The following is a 26,353-nucleotide window of genomic DNA, read 5'->3' on the forward strand; positions in this document are numbered from 1 at the left end:
AGAATGTAAAGACACAGTTGGTGTCATGATTTTATGCTTCAGTTCAATCTGTTGTGCTGCTCATACAGATATAAACAAATAAGAGTAAGTCTTAGTCTTATTGACTTAGTGATGTGCAATCATACGTTGGTTCGCAACATCATTCTTAAGGAAACGTTTTTGGATTTTAATAAATACTTAATTTCCATCCATTTTCTAATCCGGTTATTCTCACAAGGGTAAATAATCTATTTTGTTCTCACAAACAGGACCTCAGCTGGTTAGGACACAGTTTTTATTATCATTAGTATATTTAGCTTTGTGTTGTACATTTCAGGAGGTCCAAAGGAAAAAAACAATAAATGTCGGCAGTGACAACACATTGAAAAAAGTCACCATTGGATTGTTTGACATGATATGTTCTGGTTGACAAAACACAACAGAAAGTCTCATTTACATCTATGAACACAGTAGGTCCACTGTCATATGAAATAAGAAAGACAATAAATAGAAAATGGTATCAAATAGGGCAGCAAATGAGAGTTTGTACAAAACTTTGTTGTTTGTTTCCTGAGGTTGACGCCTGTCGTCTGCAGCCCTCTCGAATGCAAAATATACTAATAGACCGCCAAAGTGGGTCTCAATGGCTTTTCATTCTCTCACACCCACTGGTGTGTGTGACCCCTCCAACACCCCCACACCCAAAATAAAAAACAAAAAACAACAGTGATAGGAGGACGCGTCTTGGTTTTCAATTTCAACCTAGTTCCGTTTCTTCAAAAAAAAAAAGACACTCAGCTCATCCTTGGCATCTCTAATTGATTAACAAGTAGATGAGCGCAACTCTTAGCATCCATGAGCACAATTGGAGATATGTTACTTCACGCATGGAGAAATGCAAATGAACAATTCATATGGCTTAATACTAAAAAAGCATTTACAGTCTGTAATGTATGCATGCGTGACTAGATGCTAGAAACATGTTAGCATCCTTTTTCTCACATGTCGAGAAACACTAAATAAGTAGCATTCCTTAAGTGGCCTTTGGCTAAATGCTAATAAGCGGCGAGAATCCCGAACAGATGCAGAGCTGGAGGCTAGCAAGCTATGGAAGATAACCTAAAACCAAATATATTTTTTTCAACTAGAACACATTATGTGATAAAACAGAATAACCAGGCAACTTCAGCAGATTGCCATGGTTAATGAGCACAGCCGCAGACCAACAAAAGCCATGTTGAAACCACCAAAGTGTTTTGCCTGCTAATTCAACTCATGTAAGACATCCCAATCAGCTAGAAATGGATCAGTAGGTACTGCAACAGAGTATGGCTGTCAGGATCAAAATGGAAATTCAGCAGATTCAAATTCACCTATTACACTGTTGTTGAAATATAGTCTGCAAGCTGTTGCTCCCTTCCAGGTACTCGCCACTTGATGAAAAGCCGCCCGGCAAGCTTTTCACATCTATCTGATAATGCAGACCAATGCCGTAATGCACAACTTTTATCAATGACACAGTAATTCAAAGGCATTTTGACTGAACATGATTTCAGAATGGTGTGTTGAAGCTGGTGGCAATAGTGACGGCAATTTGAACGAACCAACCATCAACCAACATGATTGATGCGATATAGCTGAGTCACGTCTGCAATTGGCTGGCAAGTTAAGGATGGCTGTCCAGTATTTACCAACTACCTTTTTCTTAGTAAACAAAGCTAAAAGGAAGAGCTGATACACAGAGAAGCAAATGCAATGTTTTCATCATATTTTTAGAATACTGTACATTACATTTACGTAAATAGTGTCGAATAAAGAAGGTATACCCTTATAAAAAAAGCTATTTTTGACATCATGGGTTTATTTCCTCTTTAAAATCCAAATCCGAATAAAGGGCACCTCTTCATTATCCTTGGGTTGAATGTCAACATTCCATTAGCATCATTTAGTTACACTCACAAATTACTTATCTTTCCAGTTACTTTTAGCTAAAGGCAAGCAATCAGTTTGCATCTCATACTAATTAATGACAATAATGGTTGCAAATTGATAGAATCCTTTAAATGACACAAAATATTAGCATCCATTTGTTTACTTTGGGGATACATTAATAAGGAGTTAGCATCCCTCATTCTGGCAAGTGAGATTGTAGCAAACTGTTAGCATCACTCAGTCACAAATGGCTAAATGTTAAGAAAGTTTTTGGAAAATGTGATAGAAAAACTGCAATAAAAAATGTGTACAATTTAACTAAAAACATGTCTCGGGTTAACTCTTATTTCCATGTTGGTCTTCTCATTTCCCTTTTTGAGGCTAGGAGGTGTTGTTGGGGGTCAGAGAATGAAAGAAATCGGGCAATACAAGGAGAAAACGGGGCAGAAAGTTCTAGTTCTGTACATGTAAACATTACACTTCCACTGAGAGATACGAGGCCGAGTGATCCAGATTATCATCAAAAAACACCACAAAATACGTAAAAGAAAAATAATATTGATGCTAACTTGTTTTAGAGTCTGTAATATGTAGCTGGCCTTTGTATGCGTGTCCTCAATGAGTTGGAATCTTTCTAAAATGAGACGGATGAGAGGCTTAATACACCTTGGAATGGTTGGCAGTCAATGGAAGGGGACAAAACGAGCATTTACACACACACATTTACTTCAATGGCCGATTTTGAGTCTTTAATTAATCACAGATGACTTGGCGAGACTCGTTGACTAGCTGTATCTTGTGTTATGAAAGTCAGCCCTGGACTGGTCGCCAGCCAATTGCAGGTCACATTTAGACCCGTGGACAATTTTGAGTATTCAATTATTATTAATGAACCGAGCATGCACTTTTCTGGAATGTGGGAGGAATCCGACATAATCGAAGAAAACCCACACAAGCACAGGCAGAACATGCAAACAAGATCGGAGCAGAGATTCAAACCGAGAACCCTTCCACTGTGAGATAGACATGCAAATCATGAAATACAGTGCTGTCCCATAGAAAGATAAATACAACAAGTTCAACCTTCTTGTGTTGACATTTGTTCACAAAGTTTGTCATTGCTCGACCAGCATTGTAGCTCAGTTTAACCTTATTTTTCTAGGAGTCCGACATGGACGTTTTTTTTAACGTAATGAACTCAAGTAACAATGAATATGTTTTCTTCAAGGAACACACATAGATGATATGTGAGGGATGCTCGACAACCTTTCGGAATGAGTACTTGAGACAAAAACTTAAAACCACATAGACAAATACAGAAATAGATATTTATATCACAAAGTTGATTTTGAAAAAAAAAAAAAAAAAACAACAATCTGGCGTCAGGCGGCAGAGTTTTAGAGTACAAATAATTTTTCGAATGAACAAATTACAATTTGGCAAAGATTGTCCTTTTCTTGGTTTTTGTGGTTTGCCTTAGTAGGTTTGAGACAAAGTTATTTTTGTTCTGGTACTATTAACTGTACTATCAAATGCTTAAGACGGGTTGACAAACCTTTTTGCACAAGAGCCACATTTGATTTTGACAATGTGTCAATCATTCGTAGTTCTGGTAAAAATTAAACAAATATAGAATGTTGTAATTTAAAAAAAAAACATTTTCATTTTAGTTGTAGTTTTAATAACTGATTTAATGAGTCCAAATTATTTTATAAATAAAATGCAGACGTAGAAATTAGTAATTTTAAGAATCTTCTTTTCCTTTCGGCTTTCCCCTTCAAGGGGTCGCAGAATAGTGTATTTATTTAAAGAAATACATAAATGAATAAATTTAATATGAAAAAAAACTGCCACATTTAATTATTGTAACCAATAACTATCATTAAATAATGGATCATGTGACCTCAGGTCATATTTTCCCAACACCTGGCTTCGAACCTTAAGAACCTGATTGTAGCGCAGTGATACACAAGTCATCTGACATCATCATTACCATCCCCCACCAGCCTCCTTCTCATGGACCCTTTTTTAAAAATTATTATTTTTTTTTTTTGCATATTTGTAAAACAAATAAAACAAGAACCTTCACAGTTCAAATCGGGAATGTTCCACAAAGACAACAAATCACATTAACACTCATTGCTCTGGCAAATGCTAAACCCTCACAGTGTGAGACCGCCGAATGTCGAGGGAATATTGTGATTATCTGCTGCATTGTGTAAAACAAATTATCATCATAAAACATAAAGATTCAGAGAAACAAGTGTGAACTATACTATCTGCCCCCTTTCCACCGCAAAATCAGTACATCAGTCGGAAACAAGTTGCATTTTAAAATTCCCTCTGTCACCTTAATCATTTTCTAACATGTTTTTTTGCACAAAAATCTATATGGAAACACAAAGACTCGCCATTTATCAAAGCCATGACTTTCATTTGCTGATTTGTTTGTCAGTTAGCCTAGCTTACTGTATAAAGCCTGCCTGACACACTTGCTGTGATAACATCAATGTTGGCTTCAATTAAAGAAGAATATGATTTTATGCTACGACAACTGTTTCCGCATGACAACCTCAATCGTTGTACTGAAAGTTTCAATAAAAAGATTTAAATGAAAGGACAGCATATTCCTATCTTGTCCCATGAAGTTACTTGATAGTTCGTCTTGACAGGGAGGGAAAAAAAAGCTCAATATTAAAAGTCCCTCATTACCAAAGTTGTTCATTTAGTACTTGTTACATCAGCTTAGCATAAAACATCTTGTTTTAGCATTACAAGATGGTGCTTATCCGAATCCAGGCATTTGAATGTTAGATGTACTTATAGATGACAATATTTAATTAAAGAATAAGATGTTTTGCTAAGATTTGACCAATGGCGCTATTGACTCAATACAACGTCTACAACGTGTCTACATGTTGGCAAATTTCAAGTTTGTTTCAAATAAAACAATAGGATTTCAAATCAAGCCGGCTTTATTCTCATGACAGTTGGAGGCTGCTCAGTGGCTGTTTCAGACCATGCTAATCTTATATTGTATATAAAACTAGTCATTAGTGACACTGTGTGACGCTAACTGTTAGTGTCACCCAGAATGTCAGTGGCTAACATGTTGACTATACATGTATGTACAATGGGACTATAAAGTCCATGTCAGCCTTTTTTCAAATAAAATACAGTAAAGTCTTGTTATATCGATATCGGATATATCGATAGTCCCGGTTATATTGATACTATTTCTATGCACGCACGGAGAAAATTACATGCAAACAGGGTCGGATATATCGATAGTCCCGGTTATATCGATATTTTTTTGGACTCCCTTGAATATCGATATAACGAGACTTTACTGTAGTTGAGTAGTTGTGTGACGAAAAACAAAATTAAGGACAAACTTGAATTGGGGTTAGATGTTTTTAAAGAAATTTACACAACTTTAACATCAGCTAATGCTCTGTGCAAAAAAAATCCAGGCTGCTTATTGACTGATCCAGACCAATGTGGTAATTGAACCTAGTATCTAAGATGAAATACAACAGAGACATCCAGTGATGTATTCATCTTGTTGTACATTGTGGTATCATTAACTTGGTTTCACAATGTACAAAAAAAAGCTAGGCTAACGTTCTCTTCACAACAACCCAATGCTGCTCAGTGGTTCATCCAGAAAACAAACATTCGCCCTGCAGCCAATGACGTGGATGTTGCGACTTGTTGCCGAACTGGCAGAACAGTCAAAAAGAAAATGCAACACAAGAAAGCTTTTGGTGGTCCGTTGTCATTGCCATTTGTGAAATCTCGTACATGTCGATGGCAGAAGCACCGCCTCTTGTTTTAGCAGCAATGTCCCAGTGCTCTCCTCTTCCTGTGGAGGAGGCTAACGAGGACGAGCAGGAGCTTTAGGTCCATCGAGAAGAGGCGGAGGAGGTCCGAAGAGATGTGGCGACCACGTTTCCGTGGGAGGTAATAAACGAGTGGTCATTAGCATTGCGCGCGCACACACACTCACTCACACACACACACGCACACACACAAACACACACACACAATCTTCATCCTCCGCATCTTCATCTGAATATTTACAACAACGAGACAGGAAGCGGATGATTGAGGTATTTCCTGCTCTGATCAACAGGCGTTTCAGGTGCATATGAAGTGGCAGGAAGGTTAGCAGGAAAAGTGCTTCTATGTACAAGCCAACGTGTACAAGAGGGTGTCAGAACACATGGAGAGTATGGGATAGCAAAGTTGCTCTTCATCGGAGGTTCACTGATTGTGGGTAGAGTGGGATAACCTCCGCACAAGTACTCACCAAGGTTTTCACACTTTTCCCACATTTTCTCCGGGACGTTTCCGAAAAGGGCTGAATACGAGTGTTTGTATGCACTTCAGTTCTGTTGCAGGATGAGATTCTCCAGCTCATCAGCAGAGCGCAGCAGGAAAGCCGCCGATTCCCGGTATCCAGCAATCAGCTGACGGACGGCCGCGATCTCCGGTTGGCTGAGTTGGGCTGAGGCCCCACCGCCACCTCGCCCACCCAGACAGTGATTGGCGGCGGCGGCCATGTTGGTGGACGAGAGTGACTTCATGCTGAGGTCCGTGGGGCCTGAGAAGGAAGGGGTGTCAATCAATTAGTTAAAAACCCTGGCAGTGATGAGGAGTAGGACAAATACTTCTTCACTGCATTCTCACCGTTGCTCTGAGCTGCGGCACCAGTCGTCAAAGAAACCGCTCCGCCCATCCCCAGGTATCCACGGTAACCATAGCTGAGTCCGGCGCCATTGATGTAGACTTGTGGCTCTTGGTTGGAGAAGGCGGACGCGGCCAGCGAGTAGGCAGAGGGAATGAGTGACGCTGGCTCCCTTGAGGCGCCGCTACCACTGGAGGGTTTGTCCAGTGAGATTTGCTCATCCTGGAAAAAACAAACACAAAGTTAAAGTTGGCTTCATTTGCCAAGTAGCAAAATAACACTGGTAAGCAGTGTTGTATCTGTAAAAATGTATTTTTGATTTTTAAAATGTTTGACCTTTTTTTCTAGCATGTCAGATTTTTGTTATATTTTTATTCTTTGTTTTTATATTTGACAGAAAATTTGGTGGGATTTTACCATGCATAGTAATTTACAGTGATGACGTTTCAGAAAATGCTCGACTTGACACTTGTGATGAAACATTGGCGACTCACGTGATAGGCATCCAAGCGCATCCTCTTGGCAGCGTTACGCGATTCGCTCTCGCAGGCGGCGGCCAGGATGTTCTCTGCCATGGCGGAAGTGAGGTGAGGCGGAGTGGGCCGGGTCTGTTGGGGTAAACCATTTTCAGGAGGATGATGACAGAAATGTTTGTGAGCTGCATTCATGATAATCGGACACTTGAACGCTGTGGTTCAGTGTTGCGGGTTGCTGTCAGTTTTATAGATAGAAAAAGAGAATTTGATAGCTAGAAACCAAAGCAATAGAAACAATTTCATAACATACAATCAATAAATATAATTTAAAATAAAGTCTTGAACAAGTATGCCAAAGCAAATTGACAGTAAAATATACATGCTTTTTCATGATTTCAAAAAATATTGAAAAATTCCATCGAATTAGTTTTTACTTTAATTATATGAGAATATGTATGTGTGTGTGTATATATATATATATATATATATATATATATATATATATATATATATATATATATATATATATATATAGATTACAGCAACAAAATTGAAAGCGGTGGGGCAGTCAAAGATAAAACAAACATAATATATATATATATATATATATATGTGTATAGTTTATGATTATTCATTTAGATTGTGCCAAATCAATGAGCCTCAATCGTGATGCAGTACCTCCATGCCGTTCTTTTTCATGCGTCGGCAGGATTTGAGGTAGGTGCGAATTCGCTTGCGGGCGCGCTCTTGGAATTCTGGGAATTGTCTGCTGCAGGACTCAATGATAGCCTGGATCTTCTCTTTGGGCTGCTTGGAGATGGGAACCATCCGGTCTAAGTTCTCGTCCACAAAAAGACGAACAAACATCTGGGGGAGCACACCCAAGATGGCGGTGTTATGACCTACACCAGCTTCATCATGCAGTCTTGTCAGACTTGTAGTCCCGCCCAATTACATTGAAGGCCTTCAGCCGCTCAGGGTCAACACCCTCTGTGTCATTGATCTTGTCGCTGTCATCATGCTCGTCATGCTCATCGTCGTCATCGTCAGGGGCAACAGGACCTCCAAGACGGCTGGTACTCAGGTCCTCGGCGCTTGGCTCCATCTTGATGCTGTCATAGCTGCCACCAGGACTGTACATTGGAGACTAGGCAAACACACAGACACACATTACTAATTAGAATGTTTGGATTATCGAACTTTTCTTCTATTCGGAATAAATGCAATCGTTTGGGGGGGACGACTATTCGTGAATGCCCATATTTGTAAAAACCTATCCTGACCGCCATAAAAGTACTGCCTAGCCATCATCTGATGGCAAACAATTACCAAGTCGATTCTTGTTTTTCCTTTGTGCTTTTTTTAGCAAAAAAATGACTTTCCAGTGAGCTTCAGTCACTCCTAGGCAGGTGGCAGTGGCAAACCACATACAGTGATACTTTGGCTTACGAACTTAATTGGTTCCCAGACAGAGTGTGTAAGGTGAAACGTGTATATCCCAAAAAATAATTTCCCATTGGAAACCAATAAAATGAGAATAATCCGTTCCCAGGTCCCCATAAAACAATTTTCTACTTTCTAATTTTCTAAGTCTTAAAACTACACAAAATGTACCTTATTTTATGTAGAATAAATGTGCTATGGTATTATAATTAAAGAAATAAACTGTACTGTATAATAAAGTCATTTTATTTACCTTTGTGATGATCGTTGTTGGCTTGATGGAATGGAATGGCCGGTTTCATAAGCATTAAACACTTGATGAGGAACGTCACCTTCTTGGTGCTTTCTCTGCGATAATTTTACCTTTTTCCTCATCAATTGTGTTCTGTGTAGCTGGGTTGATAGCTTTTTGCATCAAGTGTACAGATGGCTTGTGCGGGTTATTTGTGGAGCCTGATTGATGGGATATTTTAACCTTCCAGTCTATACTCTGCTTTTAAACTATCAAAGTTTAAACAAGTCCAAATGTCACTGTTTTGTATCCAATTTCTCACCATTGCACTTTTGTTTTTCTTTCACTTTTGTTTTCAAGCTCTGTCGTCTCTTTTTCATGTGTGTGTGTTTTCTCACTCTTTCTTTCTGTCTTCTGCCTGTCTCTTTAATGTTTAACCCCCCACACCCCACTGCTGCGTTCTTGACCAATCACGTGGCTTTAACCGAAGACTGCGGGCGGGGAATAGAGGGCAAAACACTCTGCCTCCATTTTCTTGTTAGGAGAACGGGCTCGTTCGCGAAAAATACATCACTCATTGTGGCAGCTCCGTGTGTATCCTGAAAAATAGTTTGTATGCCAAGGTAACATTTTCATAAATGCAACGTTCGTAAATTGATAAGTTTGTAAGCCAAGGGGTTCGAAAACCAGGGTATCGCTGTACATCGAGACACATCATTTAACATGCGACCTCACAGTGAAATGAGATGCAGTTGTGTTTGTGCCCAGATCACTTTTGCGGTTAATCAAGTTTCCCAAGAGAAGTTTTAATTTGGGTACAGAAAAGATCCAATCCTAAAATACCTTTTTTTGGCCAAAATTGTGTTTCTTCAAGTGTGTTGACATTTGGCTCATGTCAAATATGTTCCATGACTAGTCACTAAAGAGTGCAAAAGGCTGCCCTACAGTCACTCACCTTGCCGCCATAGTCGCGCTCAAGTCGCAACTCACTACCCTGCAAGCCGTGCGTGTGCGGGATATGCGCATGCGGCAAGGGCAGGGCGGGATGAGGAGCCAGTGGAGGTTTGGCGGCTAGCGGATACTTTCTCCGAAGCTCCTCGGGCACGTTGGGATGCAGGGCGCCGAGCAAGGCCGCCGCCGCTGCTGACACAGTAACGGGCAAGTGGGAGGAGCCACACGGCGGTTTCTGAGGGGTCGGCTCGCTCAGGTTCACGGGCTGCTGATCCTCGGTGGACGAGGCCCAGGATGTGGGTGTGCTGAAATTGAGCGGAGCAGGGCCACAGTTGCCATTGACAACATGGGCTTCTCTGATGGCGACGGCTGAGGACGATGGAGGGGTGAGGGTGGGTAGGCCGCTGCCGCTCTCGGACAATGAATCATCTGGAAAAACAAGAGAAGGAAAGATTTAGTGAGTGAAAGTTACTCACAGTATTGAACTGTCATTCTTTCATCTTTATTTGCATTTGTTGGAACAGGGATGCACAAATTAAAAGCTGGAATTGGGCAACATCGTTTTTTCTTTGCTGCTGATGAGCCACATAAGACAACAAACTTCCTAAGCAGGTTATTGTTAGTGTACTAACACAGAATAATTGAAACTCACACAGAAAGGGGCAAAGACATCTCTTGTTTTTTCTTGGAAGGAGAATAAGAGGGACTGAGTACAGCTCTCTTGTCTATTCTAATCAGTCATAAGTGTCCTTCATTGCAAGCATGATCAATTTATCATTAATAGTAAGCAAATGCATGATAACTAAAAACAATTAACATAAGAGATGATATTTTAAATTTGGAAAAATATATCCGTCCATTGGAGCAAAAGGATGTTTGATACATTTAGATATGCACGTGTCAAGGTTTTTGAAGTAGACCACAAAATAACAATTTCTTACTTGCACAAAAGGCTCACAGGCTGAAAACTGCTCAAGACTAAATCAAAGTTGTGTACAACAACTCATGTTGTATACATTTGTTTAGAAAAATCAAATTGCTCAAAAATGTAATCAAATTCAGGATCTGTGTTTGTCTTTCATAACATTCCAACACACAAAAACAAATATTTGGCCTACTCACGTTGTTGTAGTGGTGACCAGTGAAATGACAAAGTAAAACTACTGCGGACCACTGTGCATGTACATATTTGCCATTCATGGCCTGCAGATTGGCATATTATGCCCCTTTCCCCAATTGTTCAATGCAATGCAATCCAAAGAAAGCATATGTTGAGTGTTTATTAGTGGATTTTGAAGAATTCTTGTTAAAAATATATAGCTGTCCACTTTGTTACAGCTTTAGCTGTTGTTAAAGCGTGATGTAAATTAATATATATTGTATAGTATTTTATTGTATTGTTAAAAATACATGTACAGCATATTCTTCTACCTTATATAGTAAGTTAATTTTGTATTGATAAATGTAGTTTAAATATTTTGACCATATGTAGTTTGTTTGATGAAATGAAGTTTATCATGATACAGCGCATGTTTGCAAGAAAGCACTTTTTACAAAATGTCCAGCAGGTGGAAACATAACATCACCAAGCAGAAACCAATGGACCAAATTGTCCATACTGTATTGTAAACATACAGATTTTGTAAAGGTGGATATTAATCTCACATATGCTTTCCAATTCCACGATAGCATTAAGCTCTCTTCGCATCCCACTGCTCATTCCACACCCTTTTCTTCCTCCAATCATCATCATCATCATCATCATCATCATCATGCACTTTAATGGACATAAACATTTCATGATGGATGGATGGAATGTGGATGAAAGAATGCTGGCAAGAGATGAGATATGAGACAAGATGACGTTAAGTGAAAAACTGGGTGGTTGAAGAATACACAGATGGTGATTATGTTACAATCTGAGAAAAAATAGCATGAGCTATGACAAGCAGTATTCTTACCAGTACAGTTGAAGTGCATGTACTTTGACTTGTACTGGTTGGTATTTGCGGTTAGACATGTGTCGTGAGTAGTTAATTTTTCAGCACTCTCTTACTTAATGTAACTATTATCATTACAAATATTATTATTGACTGGATGAAAAGTGTCTGCTATGAATTAATATAAATGCTCGAGTAGGCAAAAATATCATCTCAAGATCAGGGCAAAAAAAAAAGTGACATTCTTGATCTAACGACATAACGAAGGGATGCAGGAAGACGGAATGGAAAGATGGAGACGGAAGATGTAAGGACGCTGGAGAGGGAGGGGGAGGCTGGAGAGCAAGGAGCGAGCAAGAGAAAGAGGTCAGGTGGGGGTGGGAGGGCTCGCTTTGGACGGGGGACACGGCTGGGGGGAGGATGTTGCAGGATGATGATTATGATGATGATGGGGGAAGGGTGGAATATACACACAATATAGGTGCACATATGTATATAATATGTAAATGTCCGCACCCGGGGGTAGGCGTCATCGATATTGGCGCACTCAGTGAGACTCGGTTCTCAGGCGAGGATTCACTCACAGAAGTTGGTGAGGGCTACACCTTCTTCTGGAAGGGTCTCCCAGAGAATGAGCGAAGACTCCATGGAGTTGGCTTTGCTGTGAAAAGCAGCTTACTCAGTAACATCCCTGAGTCCCCCCAAGGCATCAGTGAACGGCTTATGACCTGGCGTATTCCCCTGGTAAAAGGTCGCTTCGCAACTTTAATCAGCGCCTATGCTCCCACCTTGGATGCTGACGATAACACCAAAGATGCCTTCTACGAGTCCCTGGATGCTACCATATCCAAAATCCCTGCCTCTGATAAACTTGTTCTGATGGGTGACTTCAATGCCCGAGTAGGTACTGATGCCAGGCTCTGGAAACAAGTAATCGGAAGGCACGGGACGGGGAAAATAAACAGCAATGGCCTCCGACTCCTCACTCTGTGCCCTGAGCATCAGTTGATTGTAACTAACACCATCTTTCAACTGAAAAAGAAATACATCACATCATGGATGCACCCCAGGTCCAAACATTGGCACTTACTGGACTACATCATCACAAGGCAACGGGACCAAAATGATGTCTGCATCACGCGGGCCATGCGTGGGGCTGAATGCTGGACTGATCATCGACTGATCAAGTCCAGGCTCAAGCTGAGAATTCGACCTCCTCATAAGAAACAGCAACCCCAAAGGCGTCTTAACACCAGGGCCCTGGAGTCCCCAGAATGTGCAGCCAGCTACCGCCACAAGCTGGCAGAGGGACTTGCCAGCCTGGACAACGACACCAGTAACGGTGACCTTGATGTTGAAAGCAGGTGGAAAAAATTGAGGACAACAATTCATCAAGCTGCCTCTGAGACCATCGGCTTCACTCAGAAACGTCATCAAGACTGGTTCGATAACAGCTCAGCTGCCATACAGGAGCTTCTGGAAGCCAAGCGCAAAGCCCATACCACACTTCTCTCCAACCCTCATTCTCCACTTCTCCTCTCTCACTACAAGGCCATCCGTGGTGAAACACAGAAACAGCTGAGGATGATGGAGAACAAGTGGTGGCTCAGCAAGGCCCAAGAAATCCAGAGGCATGCAGACAACAACAACACACACGCCTTCTATGATGCTGTAAAATCCCTGCACGGCCCACGAAGACAACACATTGTCCCAGTTAAATCTGCAGACGGTTCTGTACTACTGAAGGACAAACAGCTAATACTTGAGCGCTGGGCAGAGCACTTTGACTCCCTGCTCAACCAAGTAAACCCTTCAGACACATCTGTCCTTGACTCCCTCCCAGAGCTTCCATCAGTTCCCTCCCTTGATGAACCTCCTCAGTTCACAGAGGTCCTCTCTGCAATCCGGAGCCTTAAAAACAACAAAAGCCCTGGCCCTGATGGACTTCCAGCTGAGGTCTTCAAGAGTGGCGGTTACCTCCTGACACGGAAGCTTTACCACCTCATCTGCAACATCTGGCAAAACGGGACACTTCCTCAGGAATGGAAAGACAGCAACATCGTCACCATTTACAAAAGGAAGGGGGACAAGTCAGTCTGCGGCAACAGCCGTGGCATCTCCCTACTTTCTGTTGCTGGCAAGATTCTTGCAAAAGTAATGCTGTTCCGTCTTACATCGCACATTACCGAAGACATCCTCCCAGAGACACAATGCGGCTTCAGGAAGGATCGAAGCACTCTGGACATGATCTTCGCTGCGCGCCAAGTTCAGGAGAAATGCAAGGAACAAAACAAGGACCTCTATATCACCTTCATTGACCTTACAAAGGCATTTGACACAGTTAACCGTGACATTCTCTGGACCATACTGCAGAAATTTGGTGTCCCCTCCAAATTTCTCGGCATCCTAAAACAGTTCCACAGCGGCATGCAAGCAACTGTACTTGTTGGTGGCCAGCAATCTTCCCCGTTCCCTGTGGAAGTCGGGGTGAAGCAGGGCTGTGTACTGGCCCCTGCTATATTCAACCTGTTCCTGATGGCAGCTACGCTCCTCTTCCATAAGTCCATCCAGGAAGGTGGCGGCGTAGAAATCCAATTCCGCCTGGATGGTAACCTGTTTAACATCAGACGCCTACAGGCCAAGACCAAGACCCTGATCAGCGGCATCCACGAGCTACAGTATGCAGATGATTGTGCTCTGCTGGCCCACAGCCCAGCTGCCATGCAAAATGCCCTTGATACCATGTCCTCCGTCTACCGATCACTCGGTCTCGTGATCAATGTAACCAAAACGGAGGTCATGGCAAAAGAGAGTTCTCCAACCCCAGCGTTCACCCTCAGTGGCACACCCCTCAAGGTTGTCCAACAATTCAGCTACCTCGGCAGCATTCTAACACCCTCCTGTCTAATTGATGATGACGTCCAGGCCCGCATCCATCAAGCCTCCAAAGCTTTTGGCAGATTGCGTACTCGTGTGTTCGAAAACAACCACTTAAGAACTCCAACAAAAGTCGCAGTCTACCAAGCAGTGACATGTATACGTGTATATACATACGAATACACTTACCGATACTGCATCCCTAGACACACACTCACACACACATATATATATATATATATATATATATATATATATATATATATATATATATATATATATATATATATATATATGCACACGAGGCATATGCATCTATATTATGCAAATGTTAAGCCTTATGATTGGTAAAATATACACATACGGCGATGTGCAAAAATCTTGGGCCTCCGCAAGTGTTGAGTCTACAGTATTGTACATTTTGAAAAGAATTATCTTGTCACTTCAACCAATTAACTCATTCACTGCCAGACGATGTGCAAAAATGTGTCCACTCCAGTGCCAGGGTTTTTGTCATTGGCACTTGAATTCCAGGACCCACAGAATACTGAGTGTTAGGACTACATAAAAATTCAATCCAGCATTAGAAACCTTAGATTCTCTTCTTTCATCAGAAAAAAAGAGTTAATTCCTAAGTTATATGTATCTGGAGGTATCTGAGCTAGAAATGTGGGCGGCTGTACAAAATACAATGCAATACATCAGGGGTCGGAAACCTTTTTGACTAAGAGAGCCATAAAAGTAAAATATCTCGAAATGTTTTTCAGTGAGAGCCACACACGCACACGTACACACGCACGCACCCACGCACGGACACACGCACGTGAGTTCAACAAAATGTCAGAATATATTATTTTAAATAACTTTGTGATAATATTTACTATTATATGAATAGTTTTCCGTTCCTCGTGGTTGGTAAAAAAAAAATCCAGCCAAACGATCGGAATGAAAGTCAGGCGAAGCTACTGCTAGCTAGCCTGCACACTGCTCATTAGCTTGCACGCTTGCTTTCTGCTGTCTCTCACAGAAGTATATTGATGCTAACGTTAGCATGGGGCTGGTCAAAGTGCCACTGATATTCAACTGTTTCATTCATGGTATTGTTTCATTGCAAATTAGAATCACAGCAGAACTGTTTCTCTCCACAAAGGCAAATCCTTCTGTCCATTCAACCTGAAGTATACGTACTCGTCATTTTTTTCCTCGTCAGGCTTATTTAAAAGGCGGTGTTTACCCGTTTCGACATCAACAGCCATAGGTCAGTATCATCCAATGAAAATTTAGCTTCTCCTCGGTAAGCTCGTCCCTCAGTCAAGATATATCGCTTGAGCATATTTTATTTCCTGTACACCAATTACTGCTGCTACTATTCAGATAGGATTGACTGAAGTAGAATAAAAAACATGAAACACTGTAAATTCCTCAGCAAATAGTTGAATGTATATTTCAAATAAACAAACCACAAATAAGCAAGCGTTCACTCTACCGTACATCACATGTAACACGTGAAGAAACATGTTTTCATCTGGAAAACCCCACTTTGTTTAAGAAACAAACACACACACACACATTGTGATTTACAACTGGATTGGGCCTCTCGGTGACAGTCTGACCCGGTGTGTGTGTGAATAGAATGCTCTGTGTGAGTGAGCGCCACAAGCATCATATGACCTCGCCCTCTGACCATGACAGTGTGTGTGCATATGTTTGTGTGTGTGTGTGTGTGTGTGTGTGTGTGTGTGTGTGTGTGTGTGTGTGTGTGTGTGTGTGTGTGTGTGTGTGGGCGCGCACGTCACGGCGTCACATGGACGCCGCCGTGACCTCGTCCAGTTCCGAATGCCTTCAATTCAAGGAGATCGTTGAACTTGGGATGACAAAGCACGCACTCTTTCAAGGACAACCGACGTCACTTTTTTGTTCCCTAACTGACATCAGAAAAACGTTTTATAGCATCTAAAATTCTCAAAACACACAGTATGATATTTTTAGTCAAATGCAAAACACCAATAAAATGACTTAAAGTGTCTAAAAAGTACATCATGTTGAAACCGGAAGTGGCCAGTTTCAGAAGGTCCCGCCCCCATGTTCGTGGTGTCACGGCAAGATGTCTTGCCTTGCTCGAGAATCAAAACAATGGCTTCAGATTCGGAGAATATGCTTTCTTGTTACTCATCCAGTTATGAATATGATTCAAATAGTTCTGAAGAAGAAAGCATACTTGTTTGCAATCGATTAAAGAATTTATTCCGTGTCATTTTGAGGCATCAGGGGTGGGAAATGTCACACCCAAAAAAGACAGAACATGGCGACAAAGCCGTGTAAGGAATTAATCAGCCCCTTTCCACAGGCTGATTAATTCCTCACATGGAGCTTTGTCGCCCTCTTCTGCCTCCTTTTGGTCCACACGACGTTTTTAGACCAAAGTACAGCAAAATGCATTGACGTGATGGAAGGACTACTACAGTGTGTCCTTTTTTCGGTCAGGGGCTTTCCTTCAGTTACGTAACGTACGGACTCGTCACCAACTCAAAAACAAGACTTCCGCAATATTCAGCGCAAGTCTTAAAACGTAAAATATAGCTATACGCGGTGGAATCTTTGTAAAATACGTTCAGTAGAAGTCATTTAAAGACATTTTACAAATTATGGATACAACTTGTCCGGAGACGTCGGTTGTCCTTTCAACTATCAGCATCCTTTCTCCTTGTCCCCCCACCGTTGAAAGTCCTTCAATGCATCCCCACACTAAACGGGTAATCTTGATTCCTTCCTGGAAGCATTCAGAGAAAATGGAAAAAGGCTGGATGAGGCTGGAGAGAAGTGCGGAAAGATACAACTATCAGGAAAAATGAAAGGATGGGTTGAGCATGATTTTGTCATGTGGGAATAACAAAGGAGGGGGAGATGATGATAAAGAAAAATGGACGAAGAGAGCCAGTGATGGGGGGGGGTGATGCTGAAATGAGGGAGAGAGAGGGATGATATAATGAGAAGGATTGAGGAATACATGCATGGACGTAGGTGGGGTGAGGGGATGCTTGATTGGGTCATCCGTCCATCATGCTTCGTTTGTGGCTTCATCCCTACTCCCCCATAAAGGGGGTGAGAGTGTTAACAGATGCTAATTCCTCCACTTCTCCCCCTCCTTTCAGTTTCTTCCTCACCACATCCCGGGAGACGAGGATGGGGATGGCATGCCTCCCACTTCTCCTCACACCGCCAAAACCAACACATCCACCCGACGCCTACATCGGGATTACAATGGATTATCCTTCTAAAACGCAGCACAATCTACTGGAAGGCGAGTGGTGGCTCCACCGCGCCACACCCAGAGAGGCACCACGGTCCCTCTTCAAACGCCTTGCGATACATGGCATCGCCATGGCAACCGACGCCAACCCACAAACCCCCACTCGCTTTTGATGGACATAAAGACCGAAAAAAGAGGCTCACTTTCTAACGCAGTTGGCATATCACAATTCCTTTGTAAAAAAATATATATACAGTAAAGTCTCGTTATATCGATATTCAAGGGAGTCCGAAAAAATATCGATATAACCGGGACTATCGATATATCCGACCCTGTTTGCATGTAATTTTCTCCGTGCATCCATAGAAATAGTATCGATATAACCGGGACTATCGATATATCCGATATCGATATAACGAGACTTTACTGTATATTGCGTTAATATTAACTACATTATTTCACATTTATTTTGTTTTGGTCATGGGTATAAGTGTTTGGGAATGTTCATTGTCGTCAGTTTTTATTTCGTGATGATTTTTGTTGAAATTTAGTTAGTTTTAACTCATTCGCTGCCATTAACAAATTTATTCGGGTACTGAAAAGCGTGACGTTGAATGGCATTCCCGAATTTGTTCGGGTATGGTTTTTCGCGTGGGGTGCCGATAAAGTGCTGATCAGACCTCTGAGAATTTTTTTCCCTTCTACGAGGGGGCACCATTTGCCTTTTGTCCATAATCTAATATGTATGTATTCCATTGTATGTTGGACAGCCACCCTCATTTCAAGCTCATATAACTCCAGACCCATATCATTTAGGAACTCCAGACCATATCATTTAGGACTTAGAGGACAACTGACGCCTCCGGACAAGTTGTGTCCATAATTTGTAAAATCACTTCAAATGACTTCTACTGAGCATATTTTACAAAGATTCCACCGCATATAGCTATATTTTACGTTTTAAGACTCGCGCTGAATATTCCAGAAGTCTTGTTTTGGAGTTGGTGACGATTCCTGACGTCACGTCACGGAGGGAACGCCCTTGACAGAGAAAGCGACACACAATGCATTTTGCGGTACTTTGTTTGGTCTGAAAACTTCTTGTTGATCCGCGTTGATGGCGAAATTACTACTAGTAACAACGTAACAAACAAACAAAGTAACAAAGTAGTAGTAACTTTGCTGCTGTGAAATGTAAATTTCTCCACTGCGAGACTAATAAAGGCAAATCCAATCCAATCCAATCCAATCCAAATTAGAAGGAAAACACATAAATAACGCAATGGTGAATTGTTGTATGTTGCACCAAGACAACTATTTGATATTCGCTGACACATGTTCCCAGCAGACAAATCAGCCCATTTTCAACGGAGCTTTGGCGACATCTTCTGCATTTTCTGGGATGCTACACATCAATCCTGATGCCTCAAATGACCCAGCTGAACTTCTTTAATCGATTGCAAACATTTATGCTTTCCTCTTCAGAACTATTTGAATCATATTCATAACTGGATGAGTAACAAGAAAGCATCTTCTCCGACTCTGAAGCCATTGTTTTGATTCTTGAGCAAGGCAAGACGTCTTGGCGTGGCACCACGGACGAGGGGGCGAGACCTTCAAAAAATGCCCAATTTGCAGCTCATTTTTTTGCAATTTTAGCACATTTTAAGTCATTTTTATTGGTGTTTTGCATTTCACTAAAAATATCAACCTCAATCAAGGTTTCTTACGCTACATTGAATGTTTATGTAGTCCAAAAACTCAAAATATTCAGTGGGTCCTGCAATTTGAGTGGAAAAGATAAAAACCCTGGCACTGGAGTGAACACATTTTTGCACATCGTCTGGCAGTGAATGAGTTAGTATACTTTTAAGATGGCTTAGTTTGCTTAATAGTGTTTCAGGTTTTTCAAAAATGATTGAGAAATGATTTTAGTTACATTTTTGTTTGTTATAGTATTGCTTCCTGTTTAAAAAAATGCACACTTTTCTTAATTTTCTTTTACTAAATAACTTTGATCACTTGATGCTACCATGACAATAAGACGCCATGATAAGATTACACCACAAGACTACACAAGAATGTTCGACACTGTGAAATCGGGACATGTCACCATGACAACATGAGCGAAAAAACTGCAGTGACATGAGAATATGGCACCATGTCAACATGACACAGTGGCACAAACATGACAAGCAGTTCCATGCAGTTCCAACTTAAAATCTAAAAAAAAAATATGTCAATACTCTTACCGTACTGAAATTGAGTCTAATGGCAGGAGAAGAATGCAAATATTGTAAATTAAATGAACTGCAAAAAAAAAAAACACATTGAGTGTCACATTTGTCATAAATGTGATAAAGTAATGACTGCTGTCAGACATAATCAAACGTAAATGTGAGCACGCATACACACAGACACACTTTGACACACGGACATCTGCACACATTGCTATTTTCATTGTCAGCGAAAGTCTAGCATAAAGCGCCATCTAACTATGCAGGTGGTGGAGTTTTCTTTCTCTCTGAATTGAACAGTTAGAAGTGTGTGTGTGTGCGTGTGTGTGTGTGTGTGTGTGTGTGTGTGTGTGTGTGTGTGTGTGTGTGTGTGTGTGTGTGTGTGTGCGTGTGTGTGTGTGTGTGTGTGTGTGTGTGTGTGTGTGTGTGTGTGTGTGTGCGTGTGTGCGTGTGTGTGTGTGTGTGTGTGCGTGTGTGCGTGTGTGTGTGTGTGTGTGTGTGTGTGTGTGCGTGTGTGTGTGTGTGTGTGTGTGTGTAACTGAGCGGGCCTATGTCTACTATTAGTGGGTGTCTGTCCTAAGCTGCTTGCAACAGTGATGCTTGCCAATGCCCCCCTGACCTACTTAGTACACAGCACCGTGTGTGTGTGTGTGTGTGTGTGTGTGTGTGTGTGTGTGTGTGTGTGTGTGTGTGTGTGTGTGTGTGTGTGTGTGTGTGTGTGTGTGTGTGTGTGTGTGTGTGTGTGTGTGTGTATGTGCGTGTGTGTACGTGTGTGTGTGTGTGCGCGTGTGTGTATTTGTATAAAGTATTCAAAAAAGGTACCATCTGCTACATGACTTTCAGACAAAATGATTGACAGGTGATCCACCCTTCTCTGGTGGATGAAAGTAAGAGTGAATAACTCTGTTTCACAATAAATGAAATCAGTCCTGTCCTATGCCTGTGAATATGATTAAGACCCCAGCCTGAACACCAAGGTATGATATCAACTGAGGACAGCCACATTTGAAACATCACAGCGGAAACATCGCAACAACCTGCCTTTGAAAATGTGTCAGCAAAGCAGAAGTAAACAATAAGGCAGGAACACATGACCAAAATGGCAGCAACATGACAATGTATGAGCAGTAATGTGGCAACACATGTAAAGGACAACCGACACCATTTTTTTTTCTTTCCTAACTGACATCGGAAAAATGTTTTATAGCATCTAAAATACCCAAAACACGGAGACTGATATTTTTAGTCAAATGCAAAACACCAACAAAAATGACTTAAAGTGTCCCAAAACTGCCACAAATGAGCGCGAAACTGGGGAAATTCAGAAAGTCCCGCTTGTTCGTGACATCACGCCAAGATACTCCTTCACAAACTGCCTTGATTCAGAATTAAAACAATGGCTTCAGAGAGTTCAGATTCAGAGAAGATGCTTTCTTGTTACTCATCCAGTTATGAATATGATTCAAATAGTTCTGAAGAGGAAAGCATAAATGTTTGCAAGTCCTTCTGTATCAATTCGAGCCGTCTGCAAGCGATTTAACAGGTGAAGATGTGGACTCCGATGTAGCACCCCAGAAAATGCACAAGATGGCGCACAAGCTCCGTTGGAAATGGGCTGATTTGTCCACTGGGAATTTATGTCAACTCACACCTTCTGTATGCATGTTACCGCAATTGGCTGCGACACACAACGATTCACGATCGTGTTATTTATGTAGTTTTCCTTCTAAATTCGCGATCAACCCGGTGTTTTCAGGAGAAAAAAAGTACCCAAAATGCAGTGTGCTTTCTCGGTCAGAGAAGCCAGCCAATGTTGGTGCAGAGAGGCGGAACTAAGAAACCAAGGTAGCAAAGAGAGAGCTAACACATGTTTTTGAAGCTTGATTGATTGAAGTTTGTGGCCTTGAGAGGTGAAAACATGCTGCCTCCACACCCTACCCAGACACGCGCCCGCACCCACAAGTCCGACAGCCGTCCACACATCTTTGGACCTTGAGCACAACTATTCTTCTGACTACCTGCAGGCCTGATCAATCAATCACAGAACATTTCCCGTCAACTCTCACCGTGCACACTTTACTCCAGGTACAGTGCGGTATCAAGACAAAAACACATCACATCACCACAGTTGCATTTATCAGCCATCTACACTCACAGGCCAGTGCTAAAGGTACAACCTTTGAAGGGGTCCACTATAAAAAGTTATGAGCAATTCTCTTCGCCAGTGTTGCCACGGTAACTTCGCCGATAACTTGATATTTGAATAATTTACGTGATGCCAACGATATGTCACGATCTGGTTGGCGACCGACGGGTGCCAACGGGCCTGCACCTGCAGAAGTGTTGGTTGTTCCAATCAGTGGCAGTTAAAATGACTCCCGACAATGACCATTCGTTGTCTATGTATTTGCTTCAGCCTGTCAGGTTTGTTTCATCTTGGCAGATTTTTACTCACTTTGTACTTCTGATGACTTTGATGTTTGAGATTTTGTTCCTGCTGACTTCATTTTAATACAATTCGTCAGTTACACCATGCTGCTCCCTCCTGCCTGCTTTTTTGGGATCCACTACCAACTACCTTGCAAACCGTGACACAATCATGCCTAACATAAAGTTGACAAATGGCATTAGAAATACTAAATTAAATGTACATTTTAACAGCGGTTAAGAAAAATAAGTACAGTATCTGTTACAATTTAAAACAAAACCCTTTTTAACTTTACAAAAGCATTTTTAAAGAGTCATAGTGGCAGAAAAAATAACATAAAATACTGAATACGAGTAACACCTTATGTGGTAATGTGTTACAGGCAACGCTGCTTATTTGACATCGTACGTGATTTCAGAGCAAATTGTAAAAGCTTTATCATTAGTCCTCAGGCTGATATGTTGCTATGCGTTTTCTTAGCATTTAGCTATTAGCATGTTAGCCTGTCATCAATTCTCAATCAAAGCAGTCACTGACAAAGGCAAGATGTGAAAGCTTTATGAATCACTTTTACCCCTTTCTCTAATGGTATCTTTTATTAATGTTTAAAAGAAAAGTACCTGAATACAGGTCACTGGACATTGACCTACACTAATTTGCACACTCATTCCACATTTCCCTTTTCTCAATTAGCACAATTCTACCGACAAAATGTTCAGTCTATTGAACCCACTGTTAGTCATGGAGGATAATATAAAAGAGAGGAATATATATATATATATATATATATATATATATATATATATATATATATATATATATATATATATATATATATATATATATATATATATATATATATATATATAAATATATATATATATATATATATATATGTGACGGGTGTCACAACAGTGACTGTCTTCATCTCCACGATGCCGTATTAATGAAGACGAGACGCGTGGATGTGTCTTTTTATTTCTTTTATTTCTGCAACACAGTATGGCAGAAGGGATGGGTGAAGTCGCATGGGTTTCGTCTTGTGATTAACCTGAATCTCCTCGAGATTGTTCTCAAATGCAAAACATTGTAGATAACAAAACAGAATTAACGTGTGATCGTATAGTGGTTATTTACAGAAAAAGAGAATACAACACAAGTTCACTGTTATTTACAAGATGTCCCTGAACGCATCATGGGCGGAGACTCGGCAGAACACGCGGTGCGCTTGTAATGGCTGGCGCACAGTTCAACCCGCCACGGACACTCACGGGCAAATGAAACACGACACAAGAAACTAAATATTGTTCAATAGAAACGAAATGAAACAATTATTACCTGCAACACAGTATGGCAGAAGGGATGGGTGAAGTCGCATGGGTTTCGTCTTGTGATTAACTGCGCAATAAAAAAAGCACATGTGCTCCAAAGTTCCACTCGACAAAACGTGAAGTAAATAATGACACAAAAAGTAATCTGGACTCGAAATGAATAAGGGAACTAATTAGATAACACTAGACGGTACAAAAGGGGAAACAAAATAAGATATTGTCATGAAAATGCGCGTTAATCAAGACCAACAGAAAATTGCGACTCACCCTGAATCTCCTCGAGATTGTTCTGGAAACTATGGGCGGGACATAGTGCCACACTGTGCGCCGTTGCGTCACTTCCTTCATAATTTAATAATCTAAGCGCACAACTCCGTTACATATATATATATATATATATATATATATATATATATATATATATATATATATATATATATATATATATATATATATATATATATATATATGCGCCGTTGCGTCACTTCCTTCATAATTTAATAATCTAAGCGCACAACTCCGTTACATATATATATATATATATATATATATATATATATATATATATATATATATATATATATATATATATATATATATATATATATATATACAGTAAAGTCTCGTTATATTGATATCGGTTATATCGATAGTACCGCTTATTACGATACTATTTTCATTTCCCTTGCACATTTCTAGTCTTTTTATGTATAATTAGTACCGTTTAGTACGATACCCGGTTATGACGATAATCCGGTTATTACGGTGCTCCTTTTCATCCCCCGCCGGCCATTTTTGTTGTTTATATCGATATATCCGTCGCGCCATTGGTCAACTTGGTCACGTGTCTTGTTACGTGAGCCGCCATCGGTCGCGCCATTGTTCGAGTTGGTCACATGAGCCGCCATCGGTCGCGCTATTGTTCGACTTGGACGTGTGACTTTGTCACGTGACACGCCATCGGTCGCGCCATTGGTCAACTTGGTCACGTGTCTTGGTTACGTGTCACGCCATCAGTCGCGCCATTGGTCGACTTGGTCAGGTGACTTGGTTACGTGCCCAGCACCCGTGTAGCAGAGCCATTTTCATTTTCAGACGCTAGCTCGTGTGTAGCAGACGAGATTGAAGTGTTTGTGTTAAAAGGTAAAAATGGGAAGCAGAAGAAGATTGATGACTTTTTTAAATTGTATACATAATACAGTAAGATGTAAGCGTTGCAGTTTCCCTGTTGTGTTATGTACATGCCCACTGTACTGTATATGAATGCAATCGTTTTTTGCAACAATGTTTCTTGTTTTGTCTGCTGAAGCGCGATGATTTTGAAAATTATTAACATTCCATACTGTGTATTAAAGGACAGCCGATGTCACTTTTTATTCAAATGCAAATAAAAATGACTTCACGCCAAGACGTCTTGCATTGCTTGTGAATCCAAACAATAGCTTCAGATTCGGATAATATGCTTTCGTGTTACACATCCAGTTATGAATATGTTTCAAATACACTGTAGTTCTGAAGATTAAAGCATACATGTTTACAATCATTAAAGAATTATATGTGCCATTTTGAGGCAACATTGGGGGAACATCTCACCCAAAAAAAAGGGAGCTAATGGCCAGCTCCGTTTGTTATATGGCGCTTGGCTGCCCTCTTTTGGCGGCTTTTGTTTAATGCAGTTCAGCGCAGGATCGGATATATCGATAGTCCCGGTTATATCGATATTTTTTCGGCCTCCCTTGGGTATCGATATAACGAGACTTTACTGTATATATATATACACAGTAAAGTCTCGTTATATCGATATTCTCGGGAGTCCGAAAAAATATCGATATAACCGGGACTATCGATATATCCGACCCTGCACGCATGTAATTTTCTCCTTGCGTTCATAGAAATAGTATCGTAATAAGCGGTACTATCGATATAACCAATATCGATATAACGAGACTTTACCGTAACTATACTGTGTGTATATATATATATATATATATATATATATATAGGCGGCCCGGTAGTCGAGTGGTTAGCACACCGGCTTCACAGTGCAGAGGTCGGCGGTTCGCGTCCCGGTCCGGCCTCCCTGTGTGGAGTTTGCATGTTCTCCCCGGACCCGCGTGGGTTTTCTCCGGGTCCTCCGGTTTCCTCCCACACTCCAAAAACATGCATGGCAGGCAGATTGACCACTCCAAATTGTCCCTAGGTGTGAGTGTGAGAGTGACTGTTGTATGTCTTTGTGTGCCCTGCGATTGGCTGGCAATCAATTCAGGGTGTCCCCCGCCTCGTGCCCGAAGACAGCTGAGATAGGCACCAGCAACCCCCGCGACCCTAATGAGGAATAAGCGGCACGGAAAATGAGATGAGATATATATATATATATATATATATATATATATATATATATATATATATATATATATATATATATATATATATATATATATATATACATAGACTCCCTGATCCACACAACCATATCGGAATGTCATTCGGGCTGGAGAAATGTAGTCGGATGGTGACTAAGAGGGGCAAGGTAGTCCACACTGAAGGGGTCTCACTCCCTGAAGGAACAATACCAGACATTGAAAAC

The 26,353-nt window shown here is 41.0% G+C and overlaps 1 protein-coding gene and 1 long non-coding RNA gene across 4 annotated transcripts in view; both read right to left on the bottom strand.

Annotated features, from left to right (window-relative positions):
- Nucleotides 1-215: 215 nt before the first annotated feature.
- Nucleotides 216-26,353, bottom strand: part of LOC148903168 (nucleolar protein 4-like) — a 46,693-nt gene continuing 20,555 nt past the window's right edge. For all 3 annotated transcript variants that reach the window (XM_088997541.1, XM_088997549.1, XM_088997534.1), the window contains exons 3-8: nucleotides 9,708-10,132; nucleotides 8,033-8,224; nucleotides 7,756-7,944; nucleotides 7,096-7,209; nucleotides 6,604-6,823; nucleotides 216-6,517 (exon numbers count right to left, since the gene is read on the bottom strand). In XM_088997541.1, the coding sequence (XP_088853667.1) occupies nucleotides 6,300-6,517; nucleotides 6,604-6,823; nucleotides 7,096-7,209; nucleotides 7,756-7,944; nucleotides 8,033-8,224; nucleotides 9,708-10,132 (1,358 nt within the window). In that variant the 3' untranslated portion in view covers nucleotides 216-6,299. The remainder of the gene's footprint in view (nucleotides 6,518-6,603; nucleotides 6,824-7,095; nucleotides 7,210-7,755; nucleotides 7,945-8,032; nucleotides 8,225-9,707; nucleotides 10,133-26,353) is intronic.
- Nucleotides 23,404-24,162, bottom strand: LOC148903169 (uncharacterized). The gene is made up of 2 exons (XR_016115107.1): nucleotides 24,034-24,162; nucleotides 23,404-23,833 (listed from the first exon to the last, which is right to left on the bottom strand). It is a non-coding gene; the product is annotated as an uncharacterized LOC148903169 (long non-coding RNA).

The sequence above is a fragment of the Hippocampus bargibanti genome, linkage group LG01 (genome assembly GCF_051943395.1).
Source record: "Hippocampus bargibanti isolate YZ-2025 linkage group LG01, ASM5194339v1, whole genome shotgun sequence".
Lineage (NCBI taxonomy): Eukaryota > Metazoa > Chordata > Actinopteri > Syngnathiformes > Syngnathidae > Hippocampus > Hippocampus bargibanti.